The sequence below is a fragment of the Melanostigma gelatinosum genome (assembly GCF_949748355.1).
Source record: "Melanostigma gelatinosum genome assembly, chromosome: 4".
Lineage (NCBI taxonomy): Eukaryota > Metazoa > Chordata > Actinopteri > Perciformes > Zoarcidae > Melanostigma > Melanostigma gelatinosum.
In genome coordinates this window covers 22,802,342-22,820,736 of record NC_136637.1, presented here as the reverse complement: position 1 = coordinate 22,820,736, position 18,395 = coordinate 22,802,342, and the positions used below count along the sequence as shown (strand labels likewise).

Here is an 18,395-nt window from a genome sequence, read left to right as displayed (position 1 = left end):
GTACTGAAGCTTGTCAATCAATTTTTACACGAAATCTAAAAAGACTCGAAAAGGTCCATATTAACTGGAGATAACACACAGGGGGGAGAGCTCTTAATGTTTGATTAAATTCATAAGATGCTTGATTAGGGAAGGAAAAATAATTGACTTCGGCTTCAGCCTGGGCGATATTTAATTGACAAACTGACTTTATGGAGAACCAGACCTCTATAATTAAATGGTGTAACCAGTTTTCAGGACAGATGCCTTACTGTAAAGCAGACAAACAAAGCTCTTAGGTCTCCACTTCCCTCACAGACTCCTGACACGCACTGACTCAGCTCTTACTGATAACTGCTAGGTGGGGCTCCGCTGGTGAGTAAGCCAGTGAGGGACTCAACATTTATTGCGCTTTACAACAGTCAGTTTCCTACAGCACCTTTCTCCTTCAATGCAATCGTGGCAACCAGGTGAAATTCTGTATGTGGAAGGCCCAGTATGATTGTTTAACAGTGTTCAGGCTCAGCCCTTTGTCACAACAGAGGCCCTGCCCTGTGGTTTGGACCGACATTAAAGAACACAGAGTTAAAGAGGGTTAAACAACAACAGTCCTCAGTGGCAGATTATTTTGCTTCAGATGATCAGCAGACTGACCTCGTCTGACCTCGTCTGCGAGCAGGTGCCTATCTACTTATCTCCGACATCGCTCTGGCCTACAAACTCCTCTGACGAAGAACATATGTGTTTGGAACACTTAAAAAAGCTGATAAGTGTACTTTGAGTTGAGATTATTTTGTCACACATACTGATCCCACAGTAAACAATGTACTTTCATGCCTCTTACTTGAAAGAAAAACCTGATATATTCTTGACAGAACACTTTGTTGCATTAGTTTTTAGTTATGAAGTGTTGTGCATCACTTTCATGGTCCAACCACTTTCCCTCAACCTGCCTCATCTTCTACATAACTTCAGTCAAGCGATTTTCTGTTTTTCCCAGAATGTCTTTTGACAATATTCAGACACCAGAAGCAAACATGCTGTATTCAGCGTGCACGAGCAATGGTGACGGTAGCAACCGCAAGTTAAACACAATATGTCATGTAGCGGCATGGCACGGTGGTCTGTACATGCTAGTCGAGGTGAGGACGCGTCTCAATGGTAAAGTAAAATAGTGCTACAGAGTTCATTACAGGCTTCAGTCAATAGAGACACTTGTAAACCTGTTACGGTACGGTAAGTGGCATTAGAGAGTTAGAAGATGCCGTCAAAGGAGACACTTTAGTCTGCTCAATGGTGGTGCCAAGTGGCAGCGCTAATAAGCCCCTACTATTTCATTCTGGTGGACTTGAAAGTCTTTTTAAGAAACTTCAACTGCATTCTGCCTTTGAGCTTTATCATAGTCGTATTGCTTATGCAAAATCTTTTGACACTAGGAAGCTGGGCGAGAAGCGTTCTGGTTTCCGTTTGTAGTATTGACTTTTCCTGTTTCAGCAGGCTTTGGTTAAATGGTTCATGTGGAGAGCAATTTCCACAAACAAATCTCGGAACCCATCGGCTATCGACCATTTAGCAGCTTTTTTTAGTCAAATTATGAGCATTGCGTGAAAAATAAGTCTTGGCTCTTTTGCATTTTTTAATTATAAGATTAAACAATGTTCCAACCCCATGTACCTGTGATATTCCAAAACCAGTTGAGTCGACTACACGTGCCCTTCGCCAACTCAATCTGGCGGCAGTTTTGCAGCAGTAGTATTGTAGTTCAGTTTGAGACGTTCTTATTTTGATCCTCACCACTGCTACAGCGCTCAACCACACAGAACAAAACCTCAGGCCTTCCTGTTACCATGAGAAGAGTACCAAGAGCTTTAAATAGATAGTGGACGAAATGCACCTATCACATAAAAGTAGGGTTTGAGATATAGAAAAACGATATAGTCTTAAAGGTGTATTACAGAAAAGGGGATAACTGCCAGACTGATGAGGCGTGCTTCCAAAGCAGCACATTTTAGGAAATACACTCACAGAATTTAAATATTCAATATGTTAAAAATTAAACTGCCAGTGTACAAAGGTGTTCTCATCCAACACCTATAAAAACAAACATGATTGGTTTCACATTCATGTTTTTTTAGAGGCTGATATGGACACATGAAATTAGTCTTAAACCATTCAAAGCGTTTTTCAATCAAAGTTTGAGCAACTATGAACTGTGGGTGAAAACATGTGCGAGACGGGAGCTTGTGCATAATCGTCCAATGAGAGGAGAGAGAAACATCGAATGAATTGCCTTTCATCAAAGCACAAAAGCCAGAGGGCCTTGAGGAATGTTCCCTCTCTCTCTCTGAGGGACAAAGTAGGCAGACCAGCGTCATGGCCTCTCTTGGAGCCGGTGCCGTGGACTGTTGATCGGATCTATTCTCACCCTTGTCACCATTTTGTTTTCACGCTGGAAAACCCAAACTGAAACCGTATTGAAGCCACATCGATGTCAGTAAATATGCCTACTGACCAACATCAACTCAGTGTGTAGCAGCGGCTGTGGGTTGCAGCGTATTGCCTCCCAGTGCCTCTCAGTCAGTCGGATACTTACTCATTTGTCGCTCTCCGTAGCTGATGGCCTCAGCAAGGGGACTCCATCCCTGAGCGTTCTTCACCTTCACTGGTGCATTGTGGGCCAGCAGCAGGTGGGCACACTCTATAAGAGAGGGCAGGGAAGACAGTCTGATAGGTAAATAATTACTTGAATCATAACAACTCTCTTTAAATGGGAAGTTCTAGTAATGGTGTCACAATTAAGACAAACTAAAACATATACAGTATGCAAATAAAAGACCAGCTGCAAAAAACAACTCAGGGAGGAAAGAGAGAAATCTCAAAATGAATATGTGTGTAAGAAATTTGAGTAAAAAACTGTAGTTAGTAGATATAATAAAAGTGTTTAATAATTCATAATTAATAATTCATAGTTAGTCATAATCATAAGGGTTTTGAGAATGCATAATTAAGATAAACATAAGCATAAACAAACATGCAGAAGCATGAAACTTCTGCCAAGTGCAGAAGTATAACTTTTATTTTGAAGGATTATTATAGAAGGGTTTAAAACGTAACTGACAGTCATTGAATGTGATGATGAACTCAGAGCCAGACAAGTGAATACGCTCCTGGAAGTTAGCCAATAGCAATTGAGATAGACGGAAGGGGAGGTGTGTCAAACAGGGGTGGGAGGGGTAATTCAAAGTCTTTTTTTCCTCGCTCTCTCTCAGTGCCATGGCTCCCGGACGACAGACGTGTTTCCACCGGAGGAGCCGAGCGAGGTTTTTTGCAAATGGGGTTTTATTGTTTTAATATGTCATAGGAGTGTACACTCCAATGTATAACTGTAATCGTGCTTACATCAGTGGAATTAAATTCCTTATAATTGTAAACCAGTTTTGGTAGCATTATTGGTGCAGCGTGTCGACGGCACAAGGAAGCCGGCCACATGGCTGGCTCGGCCTCCCCTTTGTTATGAGGTAAAAAATACTATCTTAACAAATTTGGCGAACCCCAGATGGGACAGTCTTGCCGGCCTCGCTGTGTGTGCTGACGGCGGCATTAGTCAAGCAGACATCCTGGGCCCACAATATCGGTAGGCAGAGCCGTTTCATGAAATCTGTGAGTTAGCTTCTAGGAATCTTAGAGGTATTTCTGCTTGGCTAAGCGTTGCTAACGGCTAGCTCTGTGTGGCCGGTGGGTACGTTCCACGAGGGAGGCCATGTTCCACTGAGGTAAGTACGATTTGCTGTCTGAAGTATGATGAACTTAAGGGATTAGTCAAGAGTATAAGGATCCTAAGAATTAATTAAAGACGGACAGCGCTGTGTAAGTAAATCACCACATTGGAATCAAACAAGCTGTGGTACGGGCGAAACTGCTTTGCTCATGCTGGGAGCCTCCTTCGGCCCAACATAAGTATTGTTAGGCCTGCAGATAGCTAGTTTAAAGCAGGTATGTGACTTGGCGGACTGAAATATCTTGGCATTCCGACTTAGGGGTGCGATCCTTTGTTGTTGTGGCCCAAGAATTTTCGGGCTTTGAGCATACGCTGCTTAGAGAGCTAGGCTAGCGGGAGTTAGCTTCTGAGGCCGCAGGCTCCAGGAAAAACACTCTTGCTCGCTTTGGCTGTGAATATAATTAGTGGATCATGTGGGTGATTCAGAGGGCGTAGAATAAGGGCTTTGGTGAAACTAGACAGACTGGGTGAGTGGTTTGTGGCGTTGGAAGTGAATAACTCGCGTTTCATATACGTAACAGTGAGCTCGGGTCCGGATGAGCTAAAGCCCGTTAACCGGAGGTTTAAGGGTTAATAAAACAATAATACGTGTGACTAGTCTGTGTTTTAGCAGCGTGGAAATACGTTTAAAATGATGACTAAATATGTCCAATAATACGTGTGACTAGTCTGTGTTTTAGCAGCGTGGAAATACGTTTAAAATGATTGATATTGCATGACCGCGCTGTGAGGAGCTAACGCTAGCTACGTGTAGCTCCGGCGTTGCCGTACTCTGTATGTAAAATAAGTGCTTATAAAATAAAATAACGGCTGGATTGAGAGAGGAGACAGAAGGCGTATGAGTGGAATTAAAGTGTGGGATTTTGGTGATACTTGTGTGTGCGTACGCTTTATTAGAAACTCCGTTTTTGTCGTTAGCATTGCGGTTAGCATATCTGTTACAAAAAAGCTGGTTTCATGACAACTTCCGGTTTGGCGCAGAACAACTTCCGGTTCGGCGCAGACGGCAAGGCAAGTTTATTTGTATAGCACATTTCAAGGTGCTTCACATAAAACCATTGGAGGCATCAAAACATAAGGCAAAAGAAAAGGAGATTTAAAAACAATTAAACAGGAGTAACTGCAGATAACTGTAAATAAGTGAGTAGAATCTGAATTTTTCAGAGATTCATTGTCTAAGAGCTCTGAGCTTATATCCTGACCTTAGTTTTAATTAAGCATTATAACTTTAGTCGTTGACTTTGGTTTTAGTTCAGCATTTTAACAAAGATTAATGGTTTCAGTTGTGTTTCTTCAATTCTTGAACTTAATTGTGACTCATTGTGCAGACCAGAGTGTAAGTGTAGTTCAACAGTTTGACTTACATTGGTATTTCTGATTGAATATCTTTGAACACAGTTATTGATTTTTAAAGTTGAATTTAATATTTAATTGATTAATTATTCATTGTTTTTTAATTTCATTTTACTTCCAATTTTAAACCTTTCGAATTCTGATTTGGAACTGGATTGTGATTGTGATTCTGATTTAGATGTTGAGTTTGATTTCGGAATTCTAGCTTCAATTTTGGATTCGAGATTCCTTCACATATCCAGTATTGACTAATTTTGGTACATTTACTAATTTACACAGTTCCTAAGAATCAATTTTGACACGGACGGCGCAACATATTTGAGAGATCGTTGACCTCTCTTACACTACAGACGTATGCTAACATTTACTGCTGAACTTTTGGCAGTTCTGTGTTTGTTTTAGTCAAGGTGCGTGGTTGAGTGGGTCCAGATCTGGGAAGTGGAGCAGCGGATCCCAGTTTTGGAGTCAGCGGCCACACGCCATACAGCACAGAGGGTGAGTTGACTTTGATTCAGGTGATGACAAGCATGCACATTTAATACACACATTTGAATACTCCTAGGCTGCATAATGTTTACATTAAAGAAGCAGAGTAAGGAAGTAGGAGCCCTGGTAAGAAGACTAAAATGTGAAGTAAGAGAAGTAGAATGCATCAGAAAAGATTTGCAACAGCAGATAGAGGAAAGACGAGCAGAAAGTAAAGAAGACGAGGATATAAAGAGCATGCAGCGGCGGCTGCTGAAACTTCAAATAGCGGCGGCTGACAGAGAAATAAGTAGAAAACATCTGGCCAAGAAACAGATGGCCGTAGCCAAGGCTCAGGCCTCACAACAGCCCCAATATCCAGCTGCACCCCCGACCTCATACCAACCAAATCCAGCAGTACCAGCCCACACAGTGGTGTACTACCAACCTCCACCACATTATAGAGGCAGAGGACGTGCACGAGCATCTAACGGAGGGAGAGGTAACTACAGAGGAGGTTATGAAAGACCTGTAGGTAGAGGGAAGTGCTACGTATGTGGGAGAGAGGGTCATTGGGTAAGAGATTGCCCACATAAAAGGAGAGGAAGACAGATCAGTGCAGCACCACAACATGCTCCGTTCCCACCACAACATCAGCAGCACCTACGACCAGGTCCAGCTGGACCTCCTCCCGTGAGACATCAACAGATGCCCATGCTGTCACCAGGACCATGGGGAGGTTCACTGTATAGCCAAGATACATAGATGATTGCCATGTGATCCCTTACAGCAGAGATATCGAGGTGAAGGGGGATATAGTAAGGTGTCAAACATTTATGGTAAGGTGTCAAACATTTTTTGTAGATCCACATTTAGAATCGTTTTCAGTAAAGGTGCTACTCACAAATTTTGAGATTTAATAACGTCATGATAAACCACAACTAGACTTGCTAACTCTAGAAATTGAGAAATATACGGGAGCTCTAACTAACATGAGCCGAGTGTTGTTTTCTCAGGTGACAAACGCAGAAGCAGCAGCTGACGAAAGGAAGCAGGCTGATGTGTCACCAGGCAGTCTGGTGTGGATAAGAGTCCATGAGCGCAGGTGGAGTGAACCAAGGTGGACCGGTCCATGGGAGGTAGTATTGGCAACCTCACATGCAGTAAAGGTGAAAGGTAAAACTGGAGCTACTTGACACCACCTCACTCACTGTGCAGCAGCGAAGGTAACGAGTGTGACACTCGCAGAGACAGGAGTGAACATCAGACAGGAAAATTTGAAGCCAAAGACACCTCAAAAGAGGGGTTAGACAGTACTGAAGATGACGTTTCCCCCACAGTTTAAGCGAGGCCTTCCATTGGGAGACTCTAGCTTCAGTAGGTTATGGAAGTCTGTAATTACTTTCGTCCTGATTTCAGTAGTTTCCCTCTTAGTGTGGGGAATTAACCACAGACAGGAGCCAGAACACATGCATGACTACATCAGGATTCGAAATTTAGCTTCAGTAACTAATCAAACCGATCTCAGACCACGTAGAGAGGCTTCTCCGACGACACTCACCTATGAAAATGTAACTCTCACTCTTACGTTCAAAGAAGGTACAACATCAACGGTCCAGTTCGACTTCTGTGAAGTCGTTTCCTGTCCCAGGTATGAACACACCTACGGGTGGATGACCAAAACCTTGTGCATCATAACTGACGAGTGTGGGCCCGCCACAAATAAGTATGGTAAGCTGTTATCGTATTATAACTGTGCGTGTGAAGATTGGGGATGGGCAACGATGAACACAGGTGGCGAGGGTTTAGGAAAAGACCCCAACCCAGGTCTTAAAGACCGACTAAAGATGTTAAATGCCCCAGCTTCTTATCACATGTGTAGAAAAGGGGTGGGTAGATGTAATCCTTTAAGACTTACCTAAATTGACTGACTGAGGACTTTACGTAATACAGGGAAAGGCTACTGATAGTCCTGCCCCACAAGGGCTCATTAGGATTATTGTTAAGCCTGTAAAAAGACCAGGTTCGACACACGACTGACGCAGAGGATGAGGTAAGGGGTGGAAACGGGAATGGCAGATGGGAATGTATGGTGGGTACAATATACGGCTTCAAGTCAGTAGTACAGATTGTATTGTGTGTTCAGGACCGAGCAACCCCTAGCAACACCAGTTCCTTCAAGATTCAGACTCATAAGTCCTGAATTTAGTTGTATTTTAACTCTGTTTACTGATGACACTTTGCCCCTCCAACACACTTGTCAGAGGCTACACTGGCATTACCCACCTGTAGAATATAATACCCCACCTCTGTTCAAAGTTACAGAGGGTCCATTTGATTGTATAGTCTCAGATACCGCTAAGGGCCCAATGTAGGTAGTATTATTGCAAATTAATGCAAATTGTAGCAACAGTCACAACGCTAGCGACTATCTATATAACAGTGTGTTAAGACAGACAGCACCTAGAGCTGATTTATGGTGATGGTGTGGAGGAAGAACCATACATCCAATCCTGCCTAAAGATTGGACAGATAGATGTGCGTTGGTGCAACTTATATTGTCATTCTATATTTTGCCTGTCACTGATGCAACTTATAGAGAACTCATCTCTCCACGCCCACATGCTAACAGAATATCCAAAAGAGATGCCGGTGGCCCGAAGGGAGCCTTTGATGACCAAGTGTACATAAGATGTCATAAGACTGCCAAGGGGGGTGTCTAATGACTTTCAAGCCAGAAATCAAATAGCAGCAGATTTAGAATCTGTTTTCTCTCAGAGGGTGATGATTAATAAAAATGTCGATTGGATCAACTACATTTACTATAACCAACAGCGTTTAGTAAACTTCACCAGTGACGCCATATCAGGACTGCATGCACAGCTGGCGAAGACTAGTTTAATGACCTTGCAGAACAGAATGGCATTAGATATGATTTAGCAGAGAAAAGTGGCGTGTGCCAGATGTTTGGGTCTGCGTGCTGCACTTTCATTCCAAATAACACAGCTCCTGATGGATCGGTGACCAGGGCTCTGGAGGGACTGACAGCACTCAGCCAAGAGCTAGCAGACAACTCTGGTGTCACGAATCCGTTCACCGACTGGTTGGGAAGTATGCTTAGCCAGTGAAAACATACATTTTTGGCAATCGTAATTATTCTGTGTGCTGTCATCATAGACCGCCTAGTTGTCTGTGGATGGGGGTTCCCGTGCATCCGTGGACCTCTACAGGGGTTTATTGTTTCACCGATGAGCCAGACACCAGTCCAGGCAACCAGTTATGTGACGAGGATGAGGACGAATTGGCGCTTCAGATGGCCACAGTCTAGATGAGGCCACCAGCGGTGCCATAGCGGAACTTCACAAGCGGTTCCTGACCATCCTCTCGGAGATCCTGAAGGACCTGATAAAGGCCCAGATGGACTTCTAAAACATCCAGTGAGATGTTGGAAGTTTGGAAAATAGACGGATTGTTTTGGATGAGTATTTGGAGATTAAAATTTTTTTTGTTTAATTGGGTTATAAAGGGATTTTAAGGTGTAAAGATTAAGAAATGTAATTTTGTCACGTGTAAAAGAACAGTCAAGGCTTCTCAGTATGTGTTCTCTAGCCTACAGGCTGTATCCTGATCCTGCCAGCCCCAAGACATGGAAGGCAGTGACTTTCAACGCACTCTATCTTGAAACGAACTGAACAGAAATACTTGAAATGATATCTGTGTGCATGAATTGTTTGCCTCTGTTTAGATAGATAGGAAGCCTCTCCCTGGATTGAGTAGGGGGGAGGTCTCCAGGGACATTTGAAAAACTAACTACATTTGAGTAGCTAACTCACAGTGAACTGTGAGTTAGGGGGGAATTGTAAGAAATTTGAGTAAAAAACTGTAGTTAGTAGATATAATAAAAGTGTTTAATAATTCATAATTAATAATTCATAGTTAGTCATAATCATAAGGGTTTTGAGAATGCATAATTAAGATAAACATAAGCATAAACAAACATGCAGAAGCATGAAACTTCTGCCAAGTGCAGAAGTATAACTTTTATTTTGAAGGATTATTATAGAAGGGTTTAAAACGTAACTGACAGTCATTGAATGTGATGATGAACTCAGAGCCAGACAAGTGAATACGCTCCTGGAAGTTAGCCAATAGCAATTGAGATAGACGGAAGGGGAGGTGTGTCAAACAGGGGTGGGAGGGGTAATTCAAAGTCTTTTTTTCCTCGCTCTCTCTCAGTGCCATGGCTCCCGGACGACAGACGTGTTTCCACCGGAGGAGCCGAGCGAGGTTTTTTGCAAATGGGGTTTTATTGTTTTAATATGTCATAGGAGTGTACACTCCAATGTATAACTGTAATCGTGCTTACATCAGTGGAATTAAATTCCTTATAATTGTAAACCAGTTTTGGTAGCATTATTGGTGCAGCGTGTCGACGGCACAAGGAAGCCGGCCACATGGCTGGCTCGGCCTCCCCTTTGTTATGAGGTAAAAAATACTATCTTAACATGTGCCTCACAAACATGGGTCGGTAGGTGCTCCGATAACAAAAGTCTGTTTCCTTTTTAAAATGAAATCCCTGGAATATAACAGCAGTCAACGTGTGTGTATTGAAAATATAATCTGCAAATCTGTAAAAGGTGGTTCTGCAACAAGCAGGTAAGCAGTGAAGCAACATCGAAAGTTGCTTTTTTCTCCGACCACCTATTAAAACCCTGTCTGCAGCTTTCGGATTAACAGGAAGCACTGGAGACACGTTTAATTTAGGTAATAAAGAGAGAGGCGAAACAAGTATGAAAAAATTCCTCCGAAGTGATCGTTGCATCAAGCATCAAATGGTGTCTCACAGACAACTCACGGGTAACAGGAAATTGGAAATTGATTTTTTGTTATTTTTAAACTAGAGAGACAGAAATACACACACGGCACAGAAAAGGTGGTGTGGTATTAAGCAATAAGGACCTTTATTAAAGGCCAAACACCAATGGGTGAACAAGCTTTAATGACTTCCTGGTGTCCTGCTGATGCTACACATCCACAGCGCATGAATACAAAATGTCAAGACAGAGAAAAAAAAAGAAAGGAAAATGATGTCCGTTTGTCTTCAAATGTGCACAGGACATGAATATTTAAAAACAGAAGAATCGACTATATCCTCAAACTAATTCAAGTTGAGACTGACCCATCTTCCCACGAGCTGCCTTTTCTCATCACCTTCAATGTTGCTATGGTGACACATTTAATTCATAAACAAGGCCCAATAAACTAATTTTAACTCCATGCCAACACTGCGCCCAGCTCTAATTTTGTGTCCAGCTCATATTCACAAGACGAACGAACCAAAAAGGACGACGAAGACGCTTCTACTGGCTTGTAGTGTGCATCTGATCCCTTTGCAGTATATTTTAGATACAAATGTTGTCCGACTGCTAGAAAATGTGTCATAGAAACTGATTCCTGTAGAATCACATCAATGATAAAAAAATGAATAATCCTGGTTTTATAGATGAGCAAAATTGTGTTATAGGATTGAGATGTCAGCTGACCGATTAACCAAAGAGCCATATGGGACCAACAGTTACACAAGACTCAGCATCCACTCAGCATCCGACTTTTGAATCCATACTGCTAAAACATGTGGAAAGATTCTCAGGAATTAAATGTCAAACACCCCCTGGTACTGCGGAGAGTAATCCTCAGAGGTGTGCTTGAAATTCCAACAGTGGGAAATCAGCCAAAGGCCCTGATCCCTCTTTCAATGGCAAGATCAGCAGTAAGTGCGGCGCAAAATCCCTTCAGTCTCTGGGCAGCCGGTCACCAAAACTACAGCGAGCCAAAACTGAAGCCTGTTGTTCCGGCTCAGCAGTCAGTTTTATCGTGACATCATTCATTATATTGTTGGCGTCTGTTCGACTCTGTCTCAGTGCTGGCCAGGAGCCGTCACAGTCACCGGCATGTGGACACAGGCAAACCACTCAAATGCAAAGCAGAGGCAAACTGCTAACTGTCCGCTGCCGAGTGGATATGTAGGGCTCTCAGTTGATGGGGCGGGTTTATTGTAGCCGTTTGACCGGCGATCGTTTACGCTTACAAAAACCACATAGAAGCTCTCAACACAAGCCTTCTTTCACTGCGAACCTTTGAGCCAACCTTATTAGTCTTGGATACAAATTCAAACTGGTTACTTCCCTCATGTTCAGACTTGTTTCTCTGCTTAACATTAGTATGGAAGCCATTAAAAAAACCTGCCTCAAGTGGTGTACTCGCAGAGCCAACCTGGTGTCTAGAACTAGAAAGAATAACTTCTGCCTTTTTAAAAAGAGAACGTAACGCACACAGGAGCAACATTGTCACATGGTCTTAAATAGCACATCACCCCTCTGATCTACATACTCAATGTTTTATTAATGACAAAGAGGCCAGGGTCTCATGCATTCTTTATGAAAGAGAGGAACACATTTTGAAACTCTTCCTAATTAAAGACATTACAACAAAGAGGAATGTGGCTATCCCAGGAGTGTAGTTGCAGAAAAATAAAAAACGTGTGTCGTGACAGCACCTAAAGCACTTATCGGTCGTCCATATTCTTTACAGAAGCAACACAATTGCTCCATGTACAACTTGCTTCCATGTGGAAGCATGGCAAAGAAATCAAAATGAACAAAGTCACACCAATGGGAAGTCATCGAGTTCACACCAGGGGAGCAGCTGAGGATCAAAGGCTTGGCTCATGACTTGTCTGAATTGGGTTTTTTTATAAAATTGTTGCCCAACCCTGTTCCACGCAATCTGCATATTAAAGCTCTGACTATTGTCCAAGGCTCAGCACTTCAGAAAGACGGAATAACATCGGCCATACTGCACGCTGTAATTAAATAAAGATGCTGCGTTGGCACCAGAAAGGGTGGATGTAACTGTAAAGTGCCTCGCAAAGTGCTTTACATCAGCAAACATAAAAACAAACCTATATTTTCATGCATTTGTCTGAGCCTGGGGAATGGAGCAGCTGATTATAGAGGTTGATGTTGAAGGAAATACAGGCGGCCATGTGCATGAGCATTTGCTTTCTGATGTAAGCCCTATATATTCCCTCTGGCCTTTGACCTATATATCACCACTGCTAAAACAAATGCTCGTGTAATAATCATGATTAGGTTTAGCGTACATTATATAACCATGAAGACAAGAGCCAGGCCATGTGTCTGTAATTTACTCATCAATCAAACAGATGCAGGTGACCTATTTGAATCAAACCGAAAGGATATGCCTGCATAGTGGATACATTGACAATTAGCCTTTAACTCTGAAACAGTGATCTGCTGTCTGCCTCGATCTGTTACGCAGTCGTGAAAGTATTGAAAGGAAGTCTCCCTGTGGGTTTCTGGGTTAATTGCATGTACAGCAGCTGTGTGGAGGTCCTGCTCAAGACACATACGGTACAACTCTAACAGAGGAATGAGGGCGGCGGAGCAGGTTGGAGAAATAAAGTGCTAATCTATTGCTTCACTACGTGCAGTGGCTACAGATGGGGCACTTGACAAAAGGCTCTGTGGGCTGTTTAAACCCCCACCATCACCACCCATCCTGATCCAGGCTGAGTACATCTATAAAACGGCGTTGTCGCTCACTTCCTCGCCATCGGTCACACACTCGGTGACCGAATCAAACAGCAGTTGAAGAATCACATTGTTGTAGTCTCTGAGGCAAAACTGGTGCTGTTTAATGTTCCTTGGTTTGTTTTGCAGATTATCCCAAACCAATGTTATGCTTAATGTACATAATGAAACTCTAATCTCCTCTCCTGATCTCCGCCAGAGTGGCTCTTTGGCTCCAAACACTCTCTATGTTGTTATATCTGAAACCAGTTTAAAATATCTAGTGTGGCCAAGGGTACAGATATCACAACCCTTTGACGGGACATGACAGGAAACAGGCTTCAGGAAAAAAAAACGTGTGTATCCAATACCTCTAACCACGGTGTCAAAACAAAACTGGGTGGGAAGTACAGTAATAAGTGTACTGCAAGCTTTAATTTCAGTTTAGGACATAAATAATGAGTTAGAAAGTGACCTGAAGAGTATTCATTGAATAGAAAAATCTATTGTTGTTCATTCACTCATCATCATCGATTCTGGTGTTGGATTAATATTACTTATTTTTGTCTACTTGACATGTCGTCTTCTACTTCAGTTAACGATTAGACAAATCACTGAAAAAAAGATTACATGATTGACAGAAAATGTAACAGGAACTATTTTGATGATTCAATTTCAAACCATAATTCTGTGGTCACAGCTTCTCCAGTATGAAAATGTACTGCTTCACATCACTTTAAGCTGGATGTATCGTGTTGTAGAGTGTTGGTCAGACAAAACAAAGCTGTTAAAGATGCGTTTCTTATAGCCCAAGCTGACATCACTGCCATTACTAGTCTGGTAAATAATAAACACATGCGCGACACAAAGAGAGCCTTTTCCTCTCCATCCCAACCGGCGAGCCACACCCAGACTATGACCTCATGCTGGAGCCTTCAGCCCGTCTGGTCTGAGCATCCCTGGAGGACGAGCTAGCAGCTCAGGCAGATAAGCAACCTCATTAGCACAATAGATTCCATAGTGTCCCATCCGCCACTACACTTCGGCCGTCCACTGTGTGGATTACCGACAGGCAGTGTCAGGGCCTTCACTTCGTCGACAGGAATTGAACTTGCATGTGAAATCAATTGCTCCAATGACAGACATTAAACAAATGGGAATGTGCAGAACAAGTAACCCTTTGCTCGAATTGTTCACTGGGAACCTGCTGCAGGAGATTCATTTCTCAACAGCATGTTCTGAAGTCTCCTTGCATTGCATTAATATTTCATGCAGTCCAACCTGTGCATTTCAGCTAAGAACAAAATCATGTAAAGACTTCTACAAAGCCTCGAATCATGATGAAATATTCATCTTGTACTCCCAACTGATTGCTAGCCTACAGTGCGTTACATAAATACTCAACTAGTTACACTTTTTGATTTCCTACTGGGACAACACACATAGCTGTACCATTTGTGTGAAACATCATTTGCGAGACCTTTATTACAACTGATTCAAACTAATAGCTCTGTAAGATTGTCAGGACAAGAGCCCCCAGCAGAAAACTAATAGCAGCTCACTAAGAAAATATTATTGAAGTTGAAAATGACATCTCTCATCTCAACTAATCAACCACATTCAGACCAGCAGAGAGATTCAATTAGAAAGCAGCAGCGAGACAAATATAAACCACACAGAGGTGCATCTTTAAACATGACTCACCTTTGTGCCCCATCATGACGGCGAGATGCAATGGTGTGTTTCCTGAGGAGACAAAAAAAACTGATCTGTTGGCTGCTTTTGATAATCACAATAAGAAACAACAGTCTGTGATAAGCACTGCGCCTATATGCCTGGTGAGAGTCCAAATGATATGGTAAGTATATGACTATTGAGTGTTCTCCTACCATGACAAGCAATATCATATAATGTATTAACCTACCGCATCCCCGAAATAAGATGGATATTAATTCCGGGTAATGCTACAATACAGGAGTTTGAGTTTGTCACACCACAGCAAAAATGTGCTGTTAACCACCCTGCCAAAGTACCGTACAATGAATAAAAAAATAAATTAAAAAAATCAGCAAGTGTATAAAAATATAGGCTAAAGGCTCTAAAACTATGCTCAATCGTGGAGGAGGGTTGATTACATGTACAGTTACAGTGTACGACATGTTGGCCATCTCACTGCTGCAGAGTGTTAAAGCACACGCTCTATGGGCTGAGACTTAAGCCGGTCAGAACCCCTGATGCCATGTGCTCTAGTTTTTATATAGTGTTAGGGGAGGGTTTATGCTAAGGATGGCTCCTGGGCTTCATTGAGGCATTTTTTTCCAGGCCCGCCCAAATCCTTAACACAAGTCAGGTGTGGAGAAGCACAGGTCTTCTTTCCCTAGGATGTGAAATGTGCCTCATAGGCATAGGAGAACCACTCAAGGAGAAGCCAAACTGTCCGGTCAGCTCCTTCAGGCTTCTTTTCCATGGAGAGAGCGTGGCGGGCAAGCATCCAGAGTAGGTCGGCCTCGTAGAATCCCTGATGTATGTGAAAATCAATGCTGGGAATCAGCTGGCAGTCCCACTCCATGTTGTGATAAACAGAGACGCCAGGATTTCAATGGCGGTGAATGGAATTGTATCTCTATTAGCAATGTGGCTTTCCAAAATCAGTATACCGGTTGCTCTAGTTATTCCAGATATTGGTGTCAACTGATTTCATTGCCAGTATTTCATCTGCAAAAACTATGAAAAATCTAAAATAAAATAACTGTTAGTTGCAGCCGTTAACTGTGTGTGTATGTTGGGATAATGCAATGGTTAATAAAGCTCTATTTCTTCATTCGTGTAAACATACCGACTGATTTTAATGACATTATGTGACAGTCGGGCGTCATCCTGTTTTTCCAGTGGAGGATCAACTAATGTGTGCGTAAACACACAAACCCACTGAACCATACCAATCCTTAAGAAGACGGCAAAACCATTGAACAATACAGGCTCAAGTTCCAAAACAACACCAGAGGCAAATGTCCCGTTTGATCAGCGCTGTGATCTGAAGACAGACCACATTCCAGCATTGCCACTGAGCACAACTAATAGGCCATCTTTTGTCTCAGCACGTGAACCGGAACAACACAATCATGTCCTTTTATGTTAGTGCAGGAAGGGGTTTCTGTGGAAATTGTGGCGTTATCCGAGCAGACTTTGCCCTGCAGAAGAGGAGCCATCAGTCTGGGAAAGGTCTTGCGAATGACCCCTAAATACACACACAATGGCTGTGGAGCAACTTCTAATGAGCGTTTATCAAAGATGGCTTATCTTAGAGGGGTTTTGTGACTAGCTCTGGTTAATTAGGAATTGCAGTGCTCTAGGTGAGAGGAGGTATTGAAGCAAAACCCTCCTTCTTACATACTTGACTTGAGGGCACTGGATCTGAAGAAACTAGGGTGGTCAAACATATTCCTCATTTTGGCCTTGGTAGGGAGAAGCCTCGCCTACTCTCTGCTAGGGACTGGTGGCCTATTAGCTCACTAAAACAGAGCCTTTGCTGGACCTTAAACATTGGTGGATCGTGATGAGTGCTGGGGTCCTGCCTTCGGGGTTAAGATATATGGTAGACTCACCGTGGACATCTTTCTGGGCGATGTTCTGCGTCCGTATGAGTGAGGACAGGCGTCGGACATCTCCTTTGAACACGCACTCGTGCACCGGGAAGTCCTGCCCGGTTCGGATAATGGGGTTTTTGTTGTTGTCGTCGATAACGTCCGACGTTGACAAAGTGTTGGCGTTCGCGTTAATCTGTGACTGTTGCTGCTGCTGCTGCTGCTGCTGCTGAGCGGATGAAGACTTGACTAACTTGTGATTGCTGAAGATTTTACTCGCTCTGCTCTTGCTGTTCGTCTTGGAGGCGGTGAACGTCCCGGTTGCAGCCTCCTCGTCCGGCTCCAGTAAATCCTCGTCCTTGCTCGGCCTGTGGTCCTTGCGCAGGGAGCGGATCTTCTCTCCGGTCATTTTCTAAACAGTTATGGCAGCAGAGGGTGTCGTCGCTGACGATGACCCTCCCGGGCGAACTGATGCGATTCGCCAGGTGGAAGTCCTCGCGTAAACGCACCGTAAACTGCACAACATGAAAACACACTTAATCCTCAACCGGACAGGCAAACCCGACCGCGTGTTCAGAGTCGAACGAGTAGCACTTCCGATAACTGGGTTACTATGAAAACAAACACTTCACTGGCCTCCTAGTTCTTTGCTGCACAACATAAGCGGCTCCTATTAACTAGTACGGAGGATTCGGCTAATGTCTTCCGCCTCGTAGTATCGCGAGAGTTCAGTGAAGGTTACTAACGGCCACTAGCCAATAGATATTCCTTTAATACATTTGTTTCTGTCAAGTAACAACGTACTGTAATACATTTGAGGTCGGATACTTCGATATTTTACAGCTATAGCAAGTACAGTTGGTTTTCTGGTCATGATTTTAAATAATATTTCCTCCCAACTTACACCGATATTAGAATAGAAATAAAAACAAAATATTTCCCTATATTCTTTACTATATAAAGAAACTTACACCGATATTGGAATACAAATAAAAACAAAAATATTTCCCTATTTCCTGAAGGAAATTGTAAAGAATGTAGGGAAATATTTGTGGATTCTAATATTAGTGCAAGTTGTGTGCATGTAAAGTCAGTATTTCTGTACTCAAACTGTGGTACTGTATGTTTCTTTACTTCAGATAAACCCCACATTTCTAACTTTCACAATCTTTATGTGGTTCCCAGAGCTAAACAAAGTCGTTCCTCTTGCCCGTAGCAATGTAAGTTAGTCTGTCCAGACCCATACAATCCAAAAAGCTCCTTTATATTGTCAATGATGGAGCATTAACTCTTACAACATAGTGAAATACTAGCTCTCCTGGCTTGAGGAAGACTAGAGTCCAGAAGTTTAGTCTGTTTCAATCTTTAAATATGTATTCCAAGCACACAGAATTTTACACTTTAGTATAAAACATCTCTGACAAAAATTGTATAACAACCGTCAAGAAGCTTTGAATCTTTGGACAGTCCCATAGAAAGTGAAAAAGAGTACCTTTCTCATTACGACATTGAGTACACACATTTTGAATGCCGGACATTTACATGAAATAAAGTATCTTTACATTAAAAAATATTGGATATTTCTTCCCCCACGCCTGTTTATACACAGTTTATGGGTTGGCAATGGTGGAAGAAGTATTACTA

General features: G+C 42.6%; 1 protein-coding gene across 1 annotated transcript in view; it reads right to left on the bottom strand.

Annotated features, from left to right (window-relative positions):
* The window catches only part of LOC306776292 (ankyrin repeat domain-containing protein 13C-like), a 31,944-nt gene extending 14,565 nt beyond the window's left edge, over positions 1-17,379 (bottom strand). Inside the window, exons 1-3 of the mRNA XM_079266935.1 lie at positions 16,773-17,379; positions 14,872-14,913; positions 2,573-2,677 (exon numbers count right to left, since the gene is read on the bottom strand). Of these exons, the coding sequence (XP_079123061.1) occupies positions 2,573-2,677; positions 14,872-14,913; positions 16,773-17,160 (535 nt within the window). The 5' untranslated portion in view covers positions 17,161-17,379. The remainder of the gene's footprint in view (positions 1-2,572; positions 2,678-14,871; positions 14,914-16,772) is intronic.
* Between the last annotated feature and the right edge of the window lie 1,016 nt (positions 17,380-18,395).